The sequence below is a fragment of the Chaetura pelagica genome, unplaced genomic scaffold (genome assembly GCF_000747805.2).
Source record: "Chaetura pelagica isolate M959 unplaced genomic scaffold, ChaPel_1.0 scaffold72, whole genome shotgun sequence".
NCBI classification, from domain to species: Eukaryota; Metazoa; Chordata; class Aves; order Apodiformes; family Apodidae; genus Chaetura; species Chaetura pelagica.
This window is the reverse complement of record NW_009952560.1, coordinates 3,784,924-3,809,719: the sequence shown is the minus strand read 5'-3', so window position 1 is coordinate 3,809,719 and position 24,796 is coordinate 3,784,924. Positions and strand designations below refer to the sequence as shown.

The 24,796-nt window shown below is 41.9% G+C and overlaps 1 protein-coding gene across 1 annotated transcript; it reads right to left on the bottom strand.

Annotated features, from left to right (window-relative positions):
* Positions 1 to 7,860: 7,860 nt before the first annotated feature.
* Positions 7,861 to 24,794, bottom strand: BLMH (bleomycin hydrolase; the record flags this gene model as incomplete). The annotated part of the gene is made up of 11 exons (XM_009993207.1): positions 7,861 to 8,225; positions 13,412 to 13,478; positions 15,701 to 15,818; positions 16,106 to 16,173; positions 16,264 to 16,422; positions 16,886 to 17,041; positions 20,819 to 20,911; positions 22,174 to 22,262; positions 23,495 to 23,636; positions 24,177 to 24,286; positions 24,671 to 24,794. Coding segments are annotated over 11 exons (1,278 nt in total), but the record flags the coding sequence as incomplete, so codon positions are not given.
* Between the last annotated feature and the right edge of the window lie 2 nt (positions 24,795 to 24,796).

Genomic DNA, 24,796 nt, shown 5'->3' with positions numbered 1-24,796 from the left:
GCATTCCTCACTTTAATGTCCATATTACTTAGCAAACTAAGCCAGCAAGCCCATGGGTTTTAGCAGCAGACATGATTGACTATAAGTATATATATGACATACCCTTCAGAATTATTACTTACAATAAATCTGTCTCATTGAGTTAGATTATTTACTGTGCTGGAATAGTTTACCTTTTAAAATATAACTTAATATAGTTAATAAAGCTTACTTTACCCTTTTAAAATAAACAACCATTTTTATTGTTTTGGGGTAAGGGTTTTTTTTTTCTTCATATTCTGCTTCTATTTTTTCCTTCTACTTTAATGCTTTTTTTTGGTAAATTTTAAATAAACTTTATGTCTGTAATGCAATTAGTGTGTGCTGGAATAGTTTACCTTTTAAAATATAACTTAATATAGTTAATAAAGCTTACTTTACCCTTTTAAAATAAACAACCATTTTTATTGTTTTGGGGTAAGGGTTTTTTTTTTTCTTCATATTCTGCTTCTATTTTTCCCTTCTACTTTAATGCTTTTTTTTTGGTAAATTTTAAATAAACTTTATGTCTGTAATGCAATTAGTGTCGCTGCCAAAACTGTAATTTCAGGTTATCAAACCATCTTATGCTACAGGCATTTGACTCCCAGCTTTCATAATTGTTTGACAAATGCCTGAACAAGACGAAGGAGAACATGTAACATCAGAAAAAAACACATTAACATTTTGAAAAATCAAAGCAAACTTTCACCAAAACCCAATCTACCTTCTTTTCCCCCAGACCTGTGTTCGATGTACATTTTCCCAGTGTTTTAGAAATTCCTCTCAAGACCTTAAAGTTTGATTTAAAATGAAACAAAATATACTCTATGTATTTTAGACTGTCATTAGGATTTCAGAGTTTAGAACTAAAGTTGAGAGAGGCAATGAGGAGTGAAAACTCCTGACCCTCCAGCAGCTGCTTGCCTCAGGAGGCAGGCTCTGGAGCCAGCCTGAATTTCATCAAGTACTTTAGTCAGAAATGTGTTAAAAACAAAATCATAAACAAAATTATAAAGTACCTGTCTTGAGGATCAGCTTGAGGGCTTCCCTTGGAGTTATCCAAGCTCCAGAAACCTTCACCCACATTTACTTCAGAGTCTCAGGAACTCAGCCTGTGGGCAACTCAGCATCTTGGTGAGGTTTTTGTACACCAGTTCCCCTCACATGGTCTGATTTCCAGATAATCTGCTGCCAAAGAGCTCTTTAAGAATTTTTGCGTCACTTTAGTCAAATAAACTTTATGTTTCACCAGGGCTGCAGCTCAGTTTTCCTCCTAGAGGTGGGTGGCTACATTTATCTGTTGTGATCTGTTCCAAAGAGCAGGATCCAATGAAGGCAGAGGGAGAAGGAGGGAAGCTTTCCTGGGAAGGGGCAGTTTTGCCGGCCGTTATCACAGCTGCAAAGAACAGGATGAGGACACTGGGGACAACAAACAGGACGGAAGCTTTGAGGGAGTCAGTAAATTACAAGTTTGCAGGTGGATCTGCAGACTACAGAAACATAGGAAGGACTGGGATGTTATCACAATATAAAGGGCTTGGAAAGAATAATTTCTCATTCTGAACATTCACATTCTTGTAAGAAAGAAACAGGATTTAGTTTTGTTTTAGAGTATTCAACAAAAATTCTTGAAGAAGCCTCATGCTCAAACTCAACAAGTAATTTCCTTTCTTCCTATTACTCCTCAAAATATCTCACTCAACCTCTGACACTTGCTGTTTTTCTCCAGCTTCTTTCACCCAGGATTTCTTCATTTCTAGACTTGACCATTTGTTTATAAGGCCATAAATCACAGGTCAATGAAATAGTGCCACAGTTTCAGTGACAGGTTTGGGGGGAAAAAAACCACCACACCCTACAACAGCAGAGAACAAGAATGGGGACAAATAAGAAGAACAAATTGTTAGAGCAGCAGCGGTTCTGCTATCAGCGGCTGCCAGTTTTCAGAGAGTTGTTCCAAACCATTAAAAAGAAAACAAACTCTGAAAACTGCAAAGTACAGGGATAAAATTAGCATTTCCCTTTTTCTGCCTCCTGGTCCCTGGGCGGGCTCAGCCAGCAGCGGGTCAGCGGCACCATCTGCGGGGCAGCTCAGCTACTGCACTCGGAAACATCAAGGAGACACCTCTTAAAACCGTTTTGCTTTCCCATTCATTCTTATGGGTGTTCTATTAGAAATGATTTGTCAATTTAAGCTTGTTGCCTTCTGTTGTCTTAGAGGCTCATCGTTCATTAGAGAACCTCTGCTGCTCTCTGCCCTGCTGAATCCCTGCACTCTTCTTTCCAAAACAAACAGTTTGGGTTGTGTTCATCTCTGCTCAGCTGCTGGCAGGAAAAAACCCCACAAGTTGATGCACTTGCATGTTGTGATCATTCACAGCCTCCCCTGTGCTGGCCTGTCCTGTAGGGTTTGTAAGGACAGATGCTACTTGGCCTCACCCACCACATCTTCACAAAGCTCCAGGTAACAACGTTTGAAGGGGTAAAGATCCAGCTGAGGAGGAGCCCAAGCTGTGGCAGCAGCCTGTTCTGTCTGGGGAGGGGGGAGCACAGATGGGACAAGTAATTTGTGCCTTCCCTCTCATACAGATGGCCAGCTCACCACTGCAGGGAGACTGGAATGGATTTTCCAAACTCACTTTCTACCCTCTTACAAGAAATAAGTTCTCTCTACTTCAGGCTTTGGGTCCCTCTGCCCTTTACATAATTCTATACCTTTTAAAAAAGGTTTAGAGTCTTTATGACCTTTGTCTGAGGTTTTTCTCCATCTTAGTCTCTGCTCAAAGAAGTTTTTTTTCACAAGTTCTGAAGCATTCTTACCTACCATCCATCTTGGTCAACCCTTGCAGTTAAATTGCTTTCATCTGCTCACATCAATGGGACCCAGTGGCAGCATTTAGTTGTTTTTGTAGGGCACACAAAGCTGTAATGTGAAAACCAGTATATTAAGAACACAAAACCACCTTTCATGACTTATCCTGGCCTTTCTGTTCAGATGATTATTATTTTTTTCCCTCATGAATGTATTCTGCAGCAGCATGAGCTTTTTTTTAATTTCTTGCCAAACAGTCTGGGGCCTTTGGGGCATAATATAAATAACAGACTTGAGGTTCCAGGCAGACCCCTCAACTTTGACACTTATTTACCCCATATGTGAAAAATTTCCAGGTCTCGTATGGAGCTAGTTCCAGAATTTCATTCAATCTGTGCATCAGTGGGCAAAATCCAAATGATTTAGGGAAAGTATGAAAAAAAATAAGAGGAAGGAAAAGACTTCACACAAAATTTCAGACACTTCCACAGTTCTCCACAGATAAAGCAACTGTAGCTTCCAATTCCAAGAATGAGAAGCATCAATCAAATTACCTAACAATAGTAGTACCAGCTGTACTAAGAGATTAATAATAATTCTGCAAGCATGTCTGACTGCCAGTAAGAGGATAGGAACAACCTTCCAAATAACACAAAACAAATACTAAGATATTTATTTATCCATATTTTGCTCAGTTAGGAATCAGGCCACATTTAGAAGCTATTAAGATTGGCTTTGGGATAAAAGAAATTCTGATTGTCCTTCCCTGCTATTTTCTAAGCTGACTGTGCTGGGATATTCATCTGGGAATTAGATGGGGTTTGGAGAGGTTTTGCTATTTCTACTACAACTGTTTTTGAGAGAGCATTTGGTTGGAGAAATCTGATTCTGAAAACCTACAAACTGTCACTATACAGAATCCTCCTGCCTCTTCCTTTCCTTAGGAGTGGTTATTATTTTCTGACTTCTGCTTGAATCTGACATAGTTGATAGTGGTCAGGATTTTCCACCTGTCTGGGGAACTGTCTTTGATTTATCACATGAAAACTGAAACACAAAGAGGATTAATTAGTTTTGGGGTTTTTATTCTAACCTAAGCATCTTTTTTATCAGTTGGATGTTAATTTTGTCATCTGGGTTTACAGTTCCTAAGGCACAGGATTTTATTAGCCAAGATACTAACCCTGCAGCAAGCTGGTCTTATTCCCACAGGATTTCTATTCCATCACGTGCAAACTTTAATTTCTGATCACCTCTGAACCATTTCCTGTGAACTGACAGCAGTCAAGGAGTCTTTTCCTCATTCACATGCTGCTGCACTGCTCTGTACTCACACTTTCATGCACCTGAAAAGAGACTGAGATTCTTTTGGATCCAACTGTGCCTCCTGCTATGCAGGACACTGAGACCCTCCTCAGCCTCTGGGGAACATGTGGCCTCTCAATCATCTGCTCAGCTGGGTCCATTGTTAACTACCCCAGTCAACGGCTGCTGATCACATTAGTGATTTTTCCTTTAGGACAAAAGTGCAGAGTGATCCAGTAAACATCCTATCACCGGGAGCTGTAATGGAAAATCGTTTTATACACACTGATTTTATTCACATCTCAATCTGCTTTTTAAAAACAAGCCCCATTGCCTGGAAGAGATTATGGTTTTTGTGGTTAACAAAGGCAACTACTTAGCAAAGAGTGCTCAGATACTGATCCTTCCCAAACACATAGGATGAGTTCTCATGGGCTGTTGCCACACAGGCAAAGCAGAGCATCCGACCTGACATTGCCCCAGTCTTAGTGTCATTAGCATGAACCTTAGAACTATTTGTTCAACTGCCTTAAAGTAGAAGAAACCCAGCTCCTGCTTGTTTATCTATTTCCCCTCCTCTTCCCCATTCCTTCTTACAAAGAACTTCTCAATAAAAGCACAACTGTTTGTGAGATTGGCTTCATTCCCTATAACTTGTTTTAGCCATGTGCATTTTCAGTGCTTATTTGAAGGAAAGGAAAAACCCCACTATTGTATGAGCTGTGCAGGAAAGTATCTGAGCAAGGGCTGCCGAGATAAGCACACGCTGGACAATACTTTGAAATACTCAAATTTGGAAAAACTGGCTTGGAAACCGTTTTTCATTTGTCAAACTCAATCCTCATCAGTGCTGCCATGGGCAACAAAATTGTTAGTTAAATTCCAAATTCAAAGTTATCTATGAGAGGGGGTGGCAGCCAAAGAGTTATCAGAGGAAATAAAAGAACCAGTGTCATGTCATAGGCAGAAAGGTTTTTGAAAGACTAAAATACTGACCTTTTGGAAGAAAAAAAGCCCCCAAGCCACCACATGTATTAGTCATAATCAAAATATTGTGCATATTACAGCTTCCCAAGAGACTTGGCTTTGTTTCAGAGCCACCAGGGCTCAGCATCAAGTAGAAGAAAGGCTGTTTACTTGTCCTGATGCAAGTCACAGTGTGAGGGGCTCTGCATCACAGACCCCTGAAGCCAAGAGGGACCTCAGATCTTCTGGTCCATCCCTTTGTCAGAAGGGAGAATCAACTCCTGCAATACCATTTCTGACATGTTCTTCTGTAACCTGTCCTTAAATATATTTAACACTGGAGGCATCACACATCCTCAGGCATTGTCCCACTTCACTATTTTTATCACCAAAAGCTTTTCCTAATCTCAGCAAATCTTGCTGCAACTGAAGACTGACTTTTTGATCAATTTATCATGAGCAATGGGTACAAAATCCGCTTCTTTAAGGCATCCATTCATGAATTAAAAGAACATGATGCAGCCCTTTTTCTCTGACTAAACACTATGGCTCTTTCAGCCTTTTACTAGTCACAGTTTCAAGTCTTCTGATCATTCTCCATACTCATTTTGGTTTGCATCTTCCCTGAGGTGCTGTCTCCTAACCTGGATGCTGCACTCCAGCTCAGTCCCCAAGGGTCTTAGGCAGAGCTGGGTAACTTCACATATATTGGAGGCTATTTCTCTCTTTATGCACCCCAATATTACATTACTTTTTTCTACAACAGCATGTGACCAACTATGATACCTCAATTTATTTTCCACACCACTCAAACGTAGTTCACACTTGTCCAGCACACTCTACTTGCACATCCAGTTACTCCTGGCTAGGCAATGTTTCATACACAACTTACACTTGCCTGAGTTGATAGAGATCACATTTTGGTAAGCACAGAGTATGGATCAGAAATAGTGACAAAATATTTGACAACTTGATAATTAAACATTTGACAAACCAACAATTCAACATTATCCTGATAATTAAAGAGGATGCTCAAAATTCCACAGAAGGTAACTGCCTGGATGGACACTTCTGCCAACACTGCAGAAAACACAACAGGTCACTGCCTGACCTGAGCCATGGAGAGATCTGAGCATGGAACTGGATGTCTGCCAGATATGGAAAATGTAGAAGCTAAAGCTGTGCTATTGCTCCTGACCATTGCTACTGGAAAAGGCATTTACTTCTATACCCTCACAAGTCTAGAGATACAGAAAACCTTTTGACACAAGCCCAGGATAACACAAGCTGAGTTTCACTTGAAGAGAATCAAAGCTAGTATCACTGCACTGCTGAGATACACACTGGACATCTCCAGAACTCCTTTGTTACCATAGCAGAAAATACTGCAAAGGGCAGACACCCTGAAAACCCATCACTCCAGGACAGGACCAATAACTCCTGCTGCTGGTCCACACCAAATTCTCTTATCTAACCAGCACTCCTGCCCAGTGCAGGAAACAATCACAGCAAGTTAAATCATCTTGGATGACTCCCAGGCAAACCCTGATCTGGATTTAGCTTAGCAGACATGCAGCCATGACTCAGCTTGGCATTTTAATACATGTACATACACATTTGTGTAACTAGAATAAGAAACACTTTCATAATTTAATAACTTTCTACCTCTCTAGTCCAAATGAAAGTCAAACCAATGGCAGAGCTCCATGGCTGTACCAAACAGCTTTTTTTTGCCTGCACTTAAGCAACATCTCCCCATGACAGCTGGTAGTTGTGCTTCAGATTGGTTCTTTAGCCTCACTTACCTTTTTGTGTGTGACTAAAGCCAGCACACAACAGGAAAATTGTCAGGGTACACGGCCAACCACTATTGGGGCACAATTTCAATGGAAGGGTTAGTACTGTGCTCAAAATGAGTGTCTGTAGTGCATGAGTTACTGTGTTTGCCTTTGTTCAGTGAGAGGAGCTTCTCTGACTACTGAGAACATAAAGCAGTATCTTTTCCTGAGATGTTGACATTCTGGCTCACTTAGATCTGCCCATAGGTCACCAATGTCTTTCCATGTCATTAGTTCCACAAGGCTCATTTAAAGAAAAAAAACCACAGAACTGCACCAGTCACCTTAGAAAGTGTTTATTCAAAAGCTTCATAGCACCATCTTGTTGTTTGTTTTTTTAAAACATCCAAATAAAATGCAGCAGTTAAATTGTTGGGTTCTTTTTCTGTTAAGCATGACACTAACTCCACCTGTGAATGTATTTATGGTTGTTCTTGCTAATGTAACTGAAAAATAGCGCTTCTGTGCACAGACATGGCCCTGGGCCCTGAGATGGGTGATCCAGTCCCAGCTCCATCATGGAAGAATAAAAACAAGTGAAACTGGAACCCCTCAAGGAAACAGTTCACACCCCCCAAAATCTGCTTCCAGAGAATTTTCTAAAAAGTAATTTTTAGCAGTTTCAATTCTTACAGCCCCTCCAGAACTTCAGCAAAGCTAAAATGTAAATACATAAAATACTTTGGGTACTCTTTGATGGCATAAGTCAGACCATGGATGGTTATTTCTGAATACCTTGATGTATTCTCACAATCACCTGGCTGTTCCTTCTGAAGAGGGGCCTTTTATGGCCATCTTTTCCAGGGAAAACACTGGTCAAAATAATTCTACTGAGTTACTACGCCAATTTTGATTAAAAATTGAAGGTAAAATGCAAGTGCCAGTGCCAGCACTTGTAACCCATTTCCATGATGAGTTTTTTCCCTTTTTAGTTCTGAGGAGCAGCCTGGCAGAGCCTGATGCAGCCACTTCAGGGAAGCGCTATTTCCCAAAGATCCTTAACTTACATTTCAAGAATATGGACCAGGCTGAGTGCTTGGTCACATCATCATTTGGCTATGGCTTCCAACCACTGGAATTCTCTATTGCATCTACTTCTGGTTCACCATAAAGAGGCAAATACTCTGTCGTTCACTTGGCTAAAGCCCCCATTGGGTCCCAGGCTGGCAAAACAATTGGTTCCTGCTGCATCACTGCCAAGACGTCTGCTGGTACATACTTCTTATCCACCACCACTTCGTACACGTACTCAGAAAACCAATCATCAGTCATGATCAGGTAACCTGGAGATGAAAACAGTTCATTACAACACAACCACAACCAATACAGTGAGAACTTTGCAGGTTTAGTTCTTGTAGGAAGAGGTCATCTGCTTTCCTCAAACAAGCAGCCACCTAAATCACACTAAATCTTCATTTTCTTCCTTCATATAATTGTTGCAGAGAACTTCAGTGAGCAGCCTTGGAACTCAGGGGGTGTCACATTTAGAGTATCACAGGTTTTAGCAGAAAACTACTGCTGGAAACAAGCTATTCAAGGTGAACTGAAAATAAGAGTGGCAGGGAGAAAACAAGTGTTCAGAAGACAGATGAGAAGGCTTTATTATATAAAGTCCCTCATGTCCTTTTACAGTATCATCACACAATCAAATGAAACAAGAAAATGTCCAAAGAATATGGACAATAAACGAACCTATCTACACCATCTTGTTTCTAAAGCAAGAGATCAGATAATTCCCATAAATTAAAACCCCTATCAACTGTAATCCGAGCTAGAAGCCATTTTGGAATCACTGCCAAAGGGAGCTGCCTTGATTATTCTCTCTTCAGGATATGAATTCTTGGGACACACAAAAACCTCTCACTCCCAAGAGTGAGTGGAAGTAATTGCACCCTGAGAGGATAATGAACTCTGCTTCTGACATCCTGTATCTCCCAGCCTGACAGAGCTGATTAGGATCACAGTGTCTGAACAAGCAGGAAGCATCAAGCAGAACTTCAGAACATGCAAATAAGTAAGGTTGCTCTTGGAGAAAACCTGTTCCCAGTGCCACAATGAAAACCATTATCCATTTCTTCATTAAAAGGAGACACTTTAGATGCAGCAATACATGAACCCAAGAGCCTGCCCAAGGCAGCTCGGAGCTCTGCATCCCATCCAGGTAACAAGCAGAAGTGTAAAAGAAACAAAAGTTTATGGCATTTCTGGGCAGGATGCACAATGCAGTTTTACCTCAGGCAATTCATCTATTGCTCATACTCAAACCATTTGTGAGTAAAGGCTCCAATGAAGAGCTTGGCACAGGATCCCCTTGCTGCAACAGCACCTGGCTACAGACCTGCCATCCTCTGCACATGAGACTACTCCACATTTCTCTTAACATTTCCAAAGGAAAACCTCAACACAAAGCATTTTAACACTGACAAGCTGCTGGCCAGGGGGAGGGCAAGGATGAACAGTCTGCAAGATGCTGCACAGCCTACAACTTGGACACCTGAAAGTGTCCTTAAAGTTCCCAAAGGACCTCATACAAACCCCCTTGTGCTTGTGCCTGACTCCTCCACAAGAACAAATTCAGACCCTGTCAGTGAACTTATGGGATGATATAAGAATACAGCCATCAAGTGCCTATAGTTAAATTCTTAAAATGTCTTTTAAGTATCCAATAGTCAGTACAAGAGATTAAAAAAGTCAAAAGGGAGGTGACTCCTAGCTGGAGATGTACCACAAGAAACTTCTTTGTGCCAAAACAAACAGAGGGACCCCTATCAAATGGATGCCATCATGTGATTTAGTGTTCCCCTCCTGCTTGCTTGTATAAAGAACATCCAATGGGATAAGCTGGGTTCAAAGTTAGGCAATAATGTCCTGTCTCCAGAACAAAAGAGTAAGCAGAATAATTAAACTTGCCTGTATGGCTGGCAAAGTGCCAATGAAAAACAGAAAGGAAATATTTGACTGGGAAGTGACTTTTTTACCTCAAAAAACAAGCACTATTTGTTAGCAGCTGTGTTCATTCCTTGAAGATAAACAGATAGGATTCCAAGAAACACTTTTACAACAGATATGGATGTAATTACTGAATATTTAGGAGGCAGTGCTAGGCTGTTCCCAGAGCTTCCCTTTCTCTGGGACAAGCACTACCACAAGAATTCAGTTCTGCCACTCCAGAGAACACATAACTACCTTCATCCCATGATACCCTGACCAGGAGTCACAGCCTTTCCAGCCCTGCACCATCCAAGTCTGGAGAAACAAGTGTTCTCTGGCACCTCAGACTGTACTCCCAGAAAATCAAGAGGGACCCCATATGAAAAAACACCTCCATTTCCTACAAGTGATAAGTAACTTGTTTGGTTTTTAGTGAAAGTCCAGTCTCTGGTATTTTGTTGCAGGCTGTACCCTTTATCATCCTGGCCAAGAAATAACAGAGTTGGGGCTTACTTGTATCCCCCACACCCAACTGGGCCTCAAATGGGATGTGCCAAGTTTAACATCATTTTTGGCTGCCTCTTCACTGCTGTGGATTCTGTTTCTCTGCACTGGACTTACCCAAGCACAGCTTCACAATGCCTTAACAAGGCAGATAAAAATCACTGCCAGACTCAGTGGCACAACAGGGGAGCTGGGACAACTTGTAAATCCTCACCTTCCTACACCAGCTAGTGCTGGGCACAGGAGTGAAACAGCAGGACAGGAGGAAGGGGAAGAAACCCTGTCAAGTTACTTCAATGTTTGAGAATGAGCTCTGAAGGCAGCTCTGTCCAACTGCCTTTAGCTCAACAATGGGTTGTTTAGTCATAGCTAAGAAAATCAGTCAGGGATTCACCTCCCTGAAACTAGTCCAAAACAGAGTCAAGCTTCCTAGTTCTGTTGGGATTTTCTGTCAGTGCACTTTTCCAGGCAACTCCCTAATCCAAAAGAAAATAGAATGAGCAAAACTTTCCAGAGACCCTGGGCTCTACCACTACAAAGCAGATAAGTGACAGTGACTCACTTAGACAAGTTCACACAGATGGCCTGCACACAACACTTGCACAGGAGGTATGGGCAGGGCTTATTCAACTCACTCTGGGTTCCTATTTCAAAGGAACAACTAAATCCTCTTTATGGCTTTAGAAGAACTTACTCTTGAACAGTGAATCCAAATTTGAAAAAGAGAATGTCTACTGAGGTTAAGCTGTCACTGCAAACCAAGCACCAAGCTAAGCTTACAAAGCTGACAAACAAGTTCAAAGTAATATTCAAAGACAACCAGGCAACTGGGTTAATGTTGTTTCTAACCTAAAGCCTGAGGCACTGCTCTTCTTTCATTTCCAGTTGCTGTAGTTTGTTTGTTTTGGTTTGGATTACATGCTCAAAGTGAAGAAAGCCAAAGCTGCACGTGGCTCTCCACACAATCCATCACAGGCACCTCCTGATGCTCCAGCCCAGTAACCTGAGCACAGAACTGCTACTCTCCAGTCACAGCTCAACAGGTCCAACAGTCACCAGCAGTGTCAAGCTGCAGCCTGATGAACTGTGCCTTGGGAGGAAGAGCCAAAATCCTGAAACTGAGCTCAACCTTTCCCAGCTCTAACAAGTCTGAACCTTGGCTGAGGAGCATATACAACTAACACAACCAGAGCTGCTGACAGACACCTATAAACTCCAGGCTGGATGGAACATTGACCAAAGTCCTCACTCAGCAGTTGTAAAGCAAGCTAAGTAAGGCTCTTCCTTCCTGGAAACATTCCTCCAACACCAGCAGCATCTAACATCACAAACCAAGCATCTGGAGAGTCTCAAAACAAAGGGGTCTGACAAAGCACAGCCAGGCATTTTTTTGGTATTTTATATTCTCTATTATACATAAAGGTGCTTAGCAAAATAGTAGTTTGTATCTGGAGACAGAAGTTCTGATGTTATTTTAGTATTGATTTGGCTTCTTTACTTAACCCAGTATTCAAAGTACATTTTTCTACCATCACACTGATGAACCTTGAAGGCTGAACATCAACAGTTGCATTGTTTTGTGAAGACTAAAGGTATTTGTTGGGATACTTTGATATAAATGTGTGCAGCTAACTCAGGACAGACACTGCTGCAAGACCAAGGGGCCAGAACATAAGTGAAGACACTGTTCCAAGAATATTCTGTGTTGTAATTGGCTGTTCATGCATCAGAGAGCAAAAGCTCATAGACAAGACCACATCCTCATATACAGTTTTTTGAAAAAAATCTATTCTCAGAAGAAACCCCAAACATCCTGGGAGATTTCAGCCATACCCAATCTCATTTTGGATTAATGTGCAGCAGAAACACATAGCCAGCAATGACTCTTGGGTGACTCCCTGGGACACACTGAGCCTGGCCAGCTTGGTGAGCTTCTCATGCCACAGCTGAGTCACTATCCAGCCTGTCCCACACAGGACATGACAAAAGTCACAGAGATCTCACTCTAGGTCATTCCCAGGCTCAGCAGAGGCAGCTTGAAGGAACCTCCTAAACTAGCACTGAGCTGTGACTCACCCTTCCCTCCTCACTGCCTGCCCATGTGCTATGCTGAGCTGACACATCCACAGCCCTCCAGCACTTCCAAATCCTTTTTCAAGGAACAATAGTGCAGGCTGGGACAGTCCTCAACAGGAAGGCAAGTTCATGCAGAAAGCCTGGCACCAGCAGAACTGCATGTTGGCTGGGGCTGTTGTTGCTAGTGCTGCTCATACCAGAGAGGAACACTGAGGTGCCACAGGTCATGTTTTCAGCACATCTTCAGAAAGGCAACCAGAATTATGATTTTAAAACATTTTTCTAAGCAGGTGTTAGAGCTAGAACAGTTTACATTGCAGCTGTTCACAGCACAACCTGAAACCAGCCATTCCCTCATTTCCAAACCAGTAGGCAAAGGTTCGCAGTGATTGATATGCAGTACTTAAAGAAACTATAAACCACTGAGGTATCATACATGACTCAGGAAGATTATTTTAGTAATATCAGCCACAGCCAGCATGAGGTCCCACAGATGAGACAGTTGTAGTGTACAGACTGAAGCTTTAGTACACTGAAGTACTGCAGTGGAGTCTTTGCTTCTGCTTTCATGCTAAAGAAAGCATTTCCATACAGTGCACTTGGTGGAAATGATCCTGTCTTGTTTAATATGCAAAGCATTTCCTATCTATTGTCCCTTTATTATAATATGACTTTACATGCTCACTGGAATTCTTGGGATTTCAGGAGAAATACTACCCCACTCCCAGACTAATATTGCCTCTTCATTCAATGTTTACATTCCATTTACTTAGATGTAAATCACCTAAGTGAAGAATGTTTGTCTGCCAGGAATACAGTGTCATACCCAGTGATTCACATGCTGTTTGCAGGCTTGTTCATGCAAGTCCTGGTGAAGGTCACAGAGCACATCCCCCTCTTTCACCTCCTTATTGCCAAGCATTAAGTTCAGCTTTTTGTTCCTGTAATTATAAATTACCTTTATTACCACGGTCTTCACCCCAGGAGTTTTCCACTCTCCATTTTTCAAATCCTTCTTGCCCATCCTGTGACAAAACAAGTTGATGGCTATTCAGTAGTGAATGACAACCCATCCAAGTCTAAATCCAGCACCAGCAAACCAGAGCTCCACTCCCAAAAGTCTACAGGCACTGGCAAGTTTCAGACAATGGTTTCTTGCTTATGACTGGAAAAATGTAATTTTCTGAACTACTTGTCTATCCACTTCCATAAAACATGAGGAAATGTGGTCAAGAAGACAGCCTGCAATACTTCACCAGTAAGCTTACATTTAAATAAATTCAAGATTGGACTTGACAGACAGAATTTCATCAGCTTTCCCTATCCTCTGTCAGGGCAGTAGGGCCGCCTGAGATGCTGAATGCACAACTTGCTTGGAAGGGACAGGGACAAAGAAGTAACTGCCATAATTCAGAACAGTATCAGCAAGAGCAAGTGCAAGCACTTGGAGCTGTATCCTTCACCTGAATTCTTCACCTCTGGTGCTTTGAAAGATACCCAAGGCTTCAAGCAAGCCTGAGTACATTTGACTTCCTATCCAGAAGTGTGCAGTATTTTCACCTGCTCTCTGTAAATCTGAAGTCTGGTTCAAATCACCAAGCAGACAAAGGCACAGAACAGCTCAGGCTGGCTCAGGAGGAAACCAAAGAATAGTTTCTTTTGCTACTGCATTTCTTTAATAGAAAAAAACTAAGAAGCAAAACCCCCCATAAATCCATTTTTAATATTCCGTGCAATATTGTTGTATGCATTCTATTCTCACTTGAAAAAATAGAGTAATCCTTAGAATGAGACACTCAAGAGCCACCAGACTGAGGATCAGTCAATCCTGGTGCTGTCAGACAGAAACTGGGATAAACATGTTTATGTACATAGAGTTTTTTATCCAAGGGTTGCATTTAATCCACAATTTAAGTCTTCAAAGCCTTTTTATAAAGTAGGTAAATCCAAAGTATTACATTTTACAACTCAGTTTATCAAAGCTCATTTAGATTAAGGTAAGGTTTAATATAAGACAACATGTTTAAACAACTTAAGTCCATTTTGAATGTGGAAAAGCTTCTAAAAACTGAAGTTCTAGAATAATTTGTTTAAAACAATTTTTTGCATTTAGAGATACCATCCGTCATGTCCTGATCTTATGCACATCCTTTTCTTTAAGAAATCAGGTCACATTTAATCACACTTTATGCAACTATACATTCAGTCTTGCAAAAGCATTTAAAAATACACACCATAGACTAGAGCTGCCAATGATGTGTATCCACACACTTCACTTGTGAAGAGATAAACAGGTATTAAACACTAGAGATTTGTTAGATTTTATACTTCTAATTGTTTTTCAGTTAGGTATTTAAAGATGTGTTCATCTGATACACAAATAGGAGTGTTCAGAGCTCAGAATGCAGAACACAACAGGAAAAATATACTGAGTTGTAAAAAGTAACTCAATTTCTTATGACTCAGCAATTCCATCTCAAATCCTCAGACTCCAGAGCTCAAACTGTTTCAGTTATCTGCAAGCTGTTAGTTCTCAAGCCAAGGTCATGTTGGACAGGAAGAGATCACTTCAAAGAAAATTTAATTACAAGTTCTGGAAATAAATGGAAAACATCAACACTGCAGATAACCCTGAGTTGTAAATTTTCACATGGTTCTTTTTACTTCATATGTGCTTTGTTATGCTGCCAGGAGCATATTTAGTTGTGGATTCATCTCAGGCTACTGTCTGCCACAGAGCTATTTTAGACACCATTTTCCTTCCTAATTATGAGGGGGTCAAAGAGATCACATGCCACTGAGTTGCAGGAAGTTGAGACTGTTTAAGTGCCTCCTAATGGCATTTTAACAGGAGTTTCATGCTATAAAATGTAGACTGAACTAACCCGTTCAGTGGGACATGGTTGGAAATACCTGCTCTCATGATAAGTTTCTTGCTCAACAAGATAACAACAATCTGTACTTTAGTAGCTTAAAATAGATTTTTCCCTTTCTCCAATAAAAAAGTGTAGGTAGAAGGAAAGAAGCCCTTGACTTGTCTAAAATTCTTCCCTCCTTGTTCAGTATTTATAGTTCTGAACACTCACACAAAGAGAACAGTCAACCCAGGCCTTGTGCACCAGGGTGTTGGGACACACTCGCTGACTCCAGCAGAGCAGCTGACACAGGGAGTCCAGAACACAGAGAAGCTGCCAGAATATTCCAACACATTCCTGAAAGCATCAGAACTTCAGGAGGGAGACTCTACCTTCTCAGTGACAGCTGTCAGGACCATGGCATGGGTCATCATTGATTCTCCAAAGATTAATCGTTCTGCTTTGTTCATGTTCTTGACGGAGACGCCGAACACCAGCTCGTGATTAAATCTGTTGGAAAGCCATGGCAGCAACATCAAAAGGGATGCAAGGAGAATTGCCACTAGGAAATCAGGGAATCAGTATAACTCACTGTCCCAGGAGCCAGTGCACAAGCACACAAGTCCAATTATATTTAGTGTCAGAATAAATGCAAACACTGGTTCTTTTGGGAGTTTCTCTCACCAGATACTGAACAACTGAAATGAGTAAGAACATTTACCAATAGCTCGTAGTGCATGTTTTAAAGATTATGTCCTAACCAAGCATCCCAAATTCTGTTTAGCTTTTCTACTTACATGTTCAGGTCATTGATTCCCAGCTTGCCATAGAAGTGCTTTGCAACATCACAACCAAACCACACGGCCTACAGACAAAAGGAAGAGTCACATCTAGGTCACATCCCAGCAAATCTGCATTACCAGAGTTGCCATCCATGAAGAGAAACCAAACCAACCTCGCCATCCTTGATAGATGCTGCAGCCAATTTTTTCAAGACATTAACAGGCTGGTTGTTATAGAGTGTTTTCCTCCCTCCTGCCATGTTGCCCAGGTACTCCACAGTGTACAGCCTGTTGTAGGGGTTCTGAGGGCGAGGATCATTCACCAGGCAAATCTGACAGAAAAACAAGACGTGACACTAAAGTGCAGCTTCCCTGAAATAACTGAGAAGTGACTCCAGATGGATTTCAGAGAACTGCTTTTACCCCAGCTGTCTGACCCTTCAGTAAACAAGCCACTTGGCTGAAATAGTAGGGTTTTCTAAGTTTACCTCATAATCGCAGCACAGCAGCTTTGCATGTTATTCTTGCTTTCTAATGGCTCTTATGGCATTTTATGACTGATTTGATCATTACATATTTTATCATTACAAAATCATCATGGGAGATCACAGCTAATTGAGGGTAGAACACAAACAGGAGAATGGGGAGAATAAACACAGGGCTGTCTTTGGCTTGTGGGAGCACCACCCATCTGGTGCAGTTCCTGGGGTGGGCAGCACACTTGGAACAGTGGAAAATAAGTGGCTTAGGAAACAAAGAGGTCTTGGGAAGGTACTGCCTTTCAGCAAGCCCAACCTTGTCCTCCATGTTGAAGCAAGGCTTCACGTGGTCATTGTAGAACTGGACTGGTGTCATAGGGCCAAACTTGTGATAGGCCTTCTCCTTATCCCGGAACTCCCAGCAGAAGGTCTCTGGAGGGTTGCCCAGGCAGGTACTCACTATTCTGAACACCTGCACAGAGAAGCAAACAGCTGTGAGCTTGCTGAAACATGCAGGGCATCTTCTCCTACCACAGAAATGCCACTGATGAATGGATTTCTCCATGTGAGAACCAACTGGAGAACTGGGATCTTAACAGCCACCTCTGAAGAACAGGAATCAACGCACACATGGATTATTTGCCTTCAGCTCTGGAAGTCTCCAGGTTTCAACAGTTCAAAAGCAAGCTCAAAAGGCCACAGAAAATCAATTGAATCTCTCCATTGTCACACCATGTTCCCAGGGAAACCATCAGGCAAATCAGAAGCTTAAGGTTGAACATATAAATTTCAGGTTATCCTAGGAATGCAGCAGCCAAAAGCAAAAGCCAATATACTGCCCAGTCTCATTCCAACATTTCTCAAGTAATTCTGAAGCTCCTCCAAGATGACACTTTCCCAGTATAAGAGCAACTTCATCCATCTGATTCTAGGAAGGCTCAAACATTCAGCATCACCTGTTCTACCAGGGGGTTTGCCCCATGCAGACAGAAACCAGACCCTCTAACACACACAGTATTTTATCCCAGTGTTTCCCCTTTACTAATTCCTTTTTTTCCAGTAATGTTAATTTGGATTTCAAAGATGAGTCTTTGCCTTTTTTCAAAAGCAAAGGATAATCTCATCTGCTTTAATACATTTAACAATGTCTCTACTTAGGGTAGAGCTGACACCTTATATAATGCAATTCAAGATCCCTGCCTGCTCTGCCCTCCTGTGCAGCTGGCAGCTTTCTGCTGATTTCCAGCACAAGTTGACCAGATTTCAAGTCACCAGCCTCCCTATAAATCAGAATATGAAGCAGCACTTCAGAATGACTACTGCATCTTCTCACAGGGCTCATCTTGAAATGAGCTAACTGGCAGGCAGTGTGACCAGATGAGTGCTTTAGGGATATTTAGCAGGACCTGCCACAGGCACTCTGGGAACAGAGAATCAAATCTTATTTAAATCTGTTTTACTTCAGCTGACACTGGTTTGCCTCAGCTGTGTCCTGAGCAGAAGTCTCTTCCTTGCAAGGAACTAAGAGGCTATTTTAAATAAGAGAAAGGGGAGTCAAAATCTCAATGGCACCTTCTGCACTAGGATCCAATCCCTGTGGTTTGTGCCAGCCTTCCCAGGCTGTCAGTCTTCACACTCTTGAGGAGAGCAGACAGGACCTTTCCCAAAGCTGACTTAATCCTTCTGGAGCCAGCTGAGCTGATCTATATGGATCCCAGGGCACCTCAGGAGGAGCTTTGTGCTCATGTGCACCTCATGCTGGTGGCAAAAGGAGTGCAATGTTCTGCTAAGCAACACTTGTTTGGCTGTGCACAAAACACAAAGGTGTTCTGGCTCCAAGCAATTTAACAAAACAAATCAAGAGATTAATTATGGGTTGAAACATGGGTGTGGGCTTAAGTGGAGGAACTGACATTTCTCAATAAATATGCTATAGAGCAAATGTAAATCCCTACATGACTATAAATATTTAATTTTACACAGACTGCACAAAGGAAGCCTTGCTGTGAGTACACCCACATTACCTCAGATAACCCCAAGTGGTGAGAGATGAGGCTATAAACACAAAATAAGAAAGAAAAATGCCTAAAAGGAGACCAAGGAGCAAGCAGCCTCCAGCCAAAGGAAGAGAAATAGAGACACAAGTCCCAGGTTGGCAGAGGCAGTGGAGCCTGGGAATGGCCTCCCTCAATTGTTTTGCCACCACACCCATCATAGGCCACCTCTTAGTATCTCACAAGCTTCCTCTTCAATAAATAACCAGACATATTTCAACTAAAAGGTGGCTTACATCACTCTAGCCACAGCTAGACCAAGATAAGGCAAAGATACAGTGGCTTGTGCTAAAAACCAAAATGAATGAGGAGGGGAAAGAAGGATGTTTCTGATAAGGAAGGGTCTACAAAGGAGAACAGTAAAGGAAGAAAAATTCAGTCACATGCACTGCACTGATTTCAACCTCTGACCTACTGTGCACTGGTTTGATAAGAAGAATGTTTATACAGTTCTGGGGTGAGTATTTAATCCTGTGTTCCAGCAGAACTACCCCTTTTAGCTGGAGCACCCCCTCCCAGCACACCACCACTTGCTATGCAAATAAAACCTCACAGAACAAAACCAAGTTCTGCTTTGCCACACACAAAAAGAGATGCAAAACCACTTATATACATATAAACACATGAAATACAAGAGTCATCTCAAACCTTTAAGTGTTTTTCAAGTATACAAGACGGGTGCAATTGCACATTTCAACTACAATTCTATTGAAAATAAAACCACTTAACTTGCAAACCACTATTACTACTACAGAAGAAAACACTGTGTTAACTTCAGAGAATTAAGCATAACCTTTTTACAGAACAAATTGCAATCAGTTAATGAGCCTTTTATGCCAGTTCCAGGCTCCCCTGTGAGAGTGCAAGAGGCTCTACAAATGAAGAGACATTTTGCACTGAACTGTAATTGCCCTAAAAAATAACATCTCTGGGAAGCTTTTGATGTCTGCTGTAAAATCCTCCAAGGGCTTTTGGACACACACACTGGATCTAAGTTCTATTAATTCACTTTTGAACTAAGTGCTGACTGGCAACGTGCTGGGTTAGGCTCAAAGCACAGAATTACTCCTGATCTTAAGACATACATTAAGTAAGTTTTCCTTTCAGTAATATAACCCAAGCAACACAAATCAGTTTCCTTTTTTTAATCTAATCTTAAAGTTAGATGAAAAGCAGCTACAGGAGTTCACATACAAGAGCAAAAGTGAATTTCCAAAACCCAAACTGGCAAATTACTCAATACTTGCACATCAGTGGGGCTGCCTGAAGCTGTACAGAAACAGCCCAAGGTGAGTTCTGCCCAACACTGATGTTTACTGGGCTGCATAAAACTACACGTAACCAAACCATGATTTCTTGAATCATCTCTAGACAAACACTAAAACCACTGGGCCACTTTGCACTGTATGTCTGGGAAGCACATGAAATATGTACTTATTTTTCAGTGTATGCACTTCAAACTAAAAACAGCCTGAACTTTTAAAATTACTTTTGGGTGTTTAAGAATGAAGTATGAGGACTGGTGAGGAGGCAAAATGAAACATGTCACTGTGATATTCAGTGTGAGCAGAGGGCCAGACACTCCACAGACTGCAGATGTGCCAATCTATTTGATTAAGAGTTAATTCTCACAGCCAGAATTAGATTCTGTGATTCCTCCTCTGCTGCCCCCCAGTGTCCCACCAGCGCTGGATTCAGCCCTGTCTTCAGCCAAATCTTTTCCACGATGCAGAGAACTCCCTTTTGTTGTTCTTTCCTGCTCTCTTGTGGGGGATTTCTGCAACAACACTCGTGCTGTAAGATTTTTACAGCCAAACCCATCAGAATGCAATTTTCAACCTTCCTCTTTCCTGCTATTTATAAAAGCCTGATAGGCCACTGTTTAGATCTCTCCAGATACAAAATGCTGCTTTCCTATTCAAAGGGACAGGCTCAAAATGTCACAGTTCTGGAATCTAGAAATTTAAGATATTTGTCTGAATGCATTGGAAAAATTCAGACTGAAATAAGCAACAAGCCTTTTCAAAAACATTCACTTGAATACCTCCAAGCAGGTTGCCATCCAAAACATTCCTAAGTAAACAAAAGCCTCTTGTTTGGGCTGACCCAGTAGCTCTAGAGCAAGAGCAAGCAGGAAATCTCAGCCATTCCAACCTCATGTACCATGATTATTCCTGTCACACAAGTATATTTACCTCTTCTATCATAGTGTCCATTGCAGCACAAAGTTCTCCTTTCATTGTTCCACCTTCCACCATATCTCTGAGCCTCATGCAGTATTCTCTCATCTGTTTAAAGAGAAAGTAATTTTATTATGGAAGATAAACCTCATCAGTTTTCAGGACTTATCTGGTTGTTTCAGGCTCCTATTTTATTCTTCATCATGTGTTTTCAAAATGAAAATTCCTTTCAGAAGGCTTTGGTAGATATTGAGCCTTTAGAAAAATTCCAAGAAAAGTGAATGAATTAAAAGATAACAAAATCAAATTAATAAATGAGTGCAACTCAATTACTGTTCTCCAAGCACTTGGTGCTCTCAGCCATGAGCTTTTCTTAAGGAGTAATTTCTCTTGGTGCAGTAACTGATGATGCAACATCCATCTCATTACCACCCCTGTGACTCACACAGAACAGCCTGCCTTCCTGCTGTGGAATTATTTTTGCAATTTGATGCATAATTGAACAGAGCACGTCCCCCCTGCATGCACAACTGCAGCAGGAGAGCACACACTCCCCATTCCTGTCACATCCATAAGGCCAGGAGCAGGGAGTGAGGCTCCCACAAGAGCAGCAGCTGATTTGCAATGGTCAGGACTAGAGTAACACCAGCACCTTCATTATATCTAAGCTCATTTCAGCACATTTTACATTTTTAATGTGGATTTCAGCAGGCAGTTTTCCCTGAACATGTAACACATGAACTGGAAAAACATCAAGCTCACTATAAATAAGGCTTTGATTGCCTTTGTCTCTGCCTACATCAGCATCTTCCCAGGTCAGCTCCTTTCTGTAGCTCCAGGAGCACCCCTACCCCTTCCTTCAGACAGAGCTGCACACTTCTGCACTGAAAGCTGATTTGTAAGGTTTAGTGTTTTGAAAATACATTTTTTGGGTCATCTTTTCCATCTAATTTGGCAGTAATCTCTAGAAACCTTGGCATAGTGCTAGCTGAAACACTGAGGCAGCAGAAAAAAAGCCACCTAAATGCCAAGTGCTAGTTATGCAGAAAGAAACTTAATCAGCCACACATCAAGAATCAACTTTTTGGAAATGTGAGGATTAGGAACAGCTAGGAAAGTACCACATGAGGTAACTGCAAGCTACTGAAGACTGGCAGTGGTTACCTTCCATAACACATCTTCCTGCTCCCTGCTTCAGGATTAACATCAGACTTTTAGACTTCAGGCTGCTTTTTAAACAAAAGTAAGTTAAATTGCTGAGATGCACCTAATGCTTTGGTCAATAAAGAGAAGTTCAGGTGGCTTGGAACATTTGGAGTGGGTTCATTCCCACACCCTCCCCTTAAATGTATAATCTAAGTCAGCTTTACCTTATGATTCAAGATCTCATTCATCCTTCTAGTGGCCTCTGTGGTATGAGACTCAGGGAAGTATTTCTTGGGGACAACACCATACTTCTCTAGAATGAATTAACAAAGCTCTGTGTTAATAACTGTCCTTTCCACACAGTAGATCCTACTGCTTCTGCCTATAGCCCTGTAAAAACTAAATATCATTGGTTTTGCAAAGAGATTACAGAGCAAAGTCCCTTATTTAAAGATTACAAGTATTCAAAGTTTACATTTTAATTTGTGACTGAACCTTGACCTCTGATCAGCATTCCATAAAAGGTGCAATCCCTGAACTGTTCAGTGTCATTTAATCCCATACACTAGTTAGTTTTACACTAACTAGTGCTTTTTAAGAAGCTCTTTTCACCAGAAAAAAAAAAAAAAAGCCTGATTAGTTGAAATTAAGCTTTGGAAATATCTTCTGAAGAATCAGGCCTCTTCTCAATTATTCCATATATTTTATCAAAGGTTAATCAATGAACTTCCCAGGTCCCTTTCCACCTTAACATTTATTTATAACACACCAGCAACAGCTCAATTGCTTCCTACTTTCTGGTACCAATCAAAGATCACACCACACAAGGCTCTGGATGCTATAGCAGCATCCAAAACATTATCTGCCTGAATTGGATGAGAAAAAAGTAACCTCCAGGCTTCAAATCAACAGATTCCTTTTGTGATTCTAAACTTACATTATTGGCTTGTTGATTTACAAAGGCATCACATTGTTTCCCAACACAAAGGAAAGCAAATGCTGGTGTAATTCAGATACAGAGAAGTATCTGCTTCATCAGGGCAAGAAAGATCCCACTTGGGCTGGATTTTGCAAGACCAGCATTGCCACATTCCACATCATTTCCCTCTCACTGATCTTTATATCATCTTTCTTCAGGCTGCAACTCTCTTAAGTAGTTTTGCTTCTACCTGGTTGACACACCCTGGTCTAGCAACTTTTGTTTTCCTGACCCAAACAGTGTGTACATGGATATAAATAAACAATGTTGATGACTGAATAGAAAAGGGATTAAACCTTTTTACTGTATGGAAAGTGAGACACCTAATTACTCCTGTTGATCACCTGAGCTTCTATCAGCAGCAATAGGCAAGAGTGAAGATCCCAGACAAGATTTAAGCCTAATTTTGATACTCTGGCATGAACAGGTGGTTGATTAAAAACCAGCTGCCAATGGCATCACATTCTTTAGCAGACTTCCAAGCCTTAAACTCTTCTTTTTCCATTTCTCATCTCCCAAACCAGTGTACAACTACAGGGAGGGCTCCCAGTGACCCATCCTCTTACCAATAATGTTAACCAGCATATCCCACTGTCCACCATCATTTGTGGGGTTGGAGAGCAGGAACTGCACCAGCCTTCCTTCCACAGGCTCCTTCTTCTGAGCTGTTTCCACAAATGCATTTAAAAAGTAGTAACAACGTTCAACCTGGAATGGACAGAGAGGAAAAGTGGATATTTGATGTGTGACATTTGTGCATTAATTCATTGCTGAGTATTCAGTTCTTCAGAAGTCCTAACTAGGTGAATCCACTATCTGCTCATCTACCAGTGTTCTCATTTTCCCTCTAGCATTCCAGGGCTTATCCTATAAACTTATTTCTGTCACAGACCAAGTATTTAGGAGCTGCACAGAGCTGGGGGCAGGGGAATAGGACACTAAGCAGGCCCAAACTAGCACTAGATTTTCTCTGCTCCTCTCAGGGGAAGGAGGCAGGAGCACAGCTCTGCAGGTCACAAGCAGGACTGAAAGCTCAAGAGAAAGTTCCAGCTGGGCTTCCTCTGAGCCTCCTACAAGTAATTCCTGAAACAACCACAACACTTGAAAAAGAGGATTTTACTATTCCTAAACTTTAACATCTTCACCACTTTGCTCAGCTCACATTGCAAACACACATTTAAAGGCCTTTTGAAGTTTCTCCTCAGGTCTGTTCTGTCCCAGCCCTGAACACAACCTGCAGGACAGTACCTTGTCCCAGAAAAAGAGATAGGACTGGCTGAACTCAAACTCCTCAATGCTGTATTTCTTCATGAAAGGGAGACGCATCGCGTTGAGGCAGGAAAAGATCCAACATCTCCCTGAGAGATCAAAGGAACAAGGATTAAACTGGAATGTTTTCAGAGCTGCGTAAGATGTTTTGTTTTAAACACAGAGGGATGACACTGCTCTGCCTCGAGCCTTTGGCCACTCTTCTGCCTGAGCCTGTGAAACCCCAACAAAGAGATGAGGAATCTCCTGCTGCAGAGACAGGTCTCATCTGATCTTCGCCTTTGATTATACGGAAGGGGAAAGAGGCAAGTGCTGCGAGTCCAAACGCTGTTACTGACTCAAGAGGACGCTGCAGGGACTCAGTTTCGCCCCCAGCCCGACCAAAGGGCTCCCCAGGGCAGCGGCTCAGCCAGCGCATCCTGCATCCCCCGAGCGCCCCGGGAGGGGGTCCCCGCCCTCCCCGCCGCCCTTACCGGAGTTCTTCTGGTTGGTGACGGGTTTCCCCTCGGCGGGCACGGCGTGTTGGAAAACCTGCACGGTGTCCTGCACCACCTGCCGCTGCAGACACACCTCCCGCGGGTCGCCGCCGGCCGCCACGC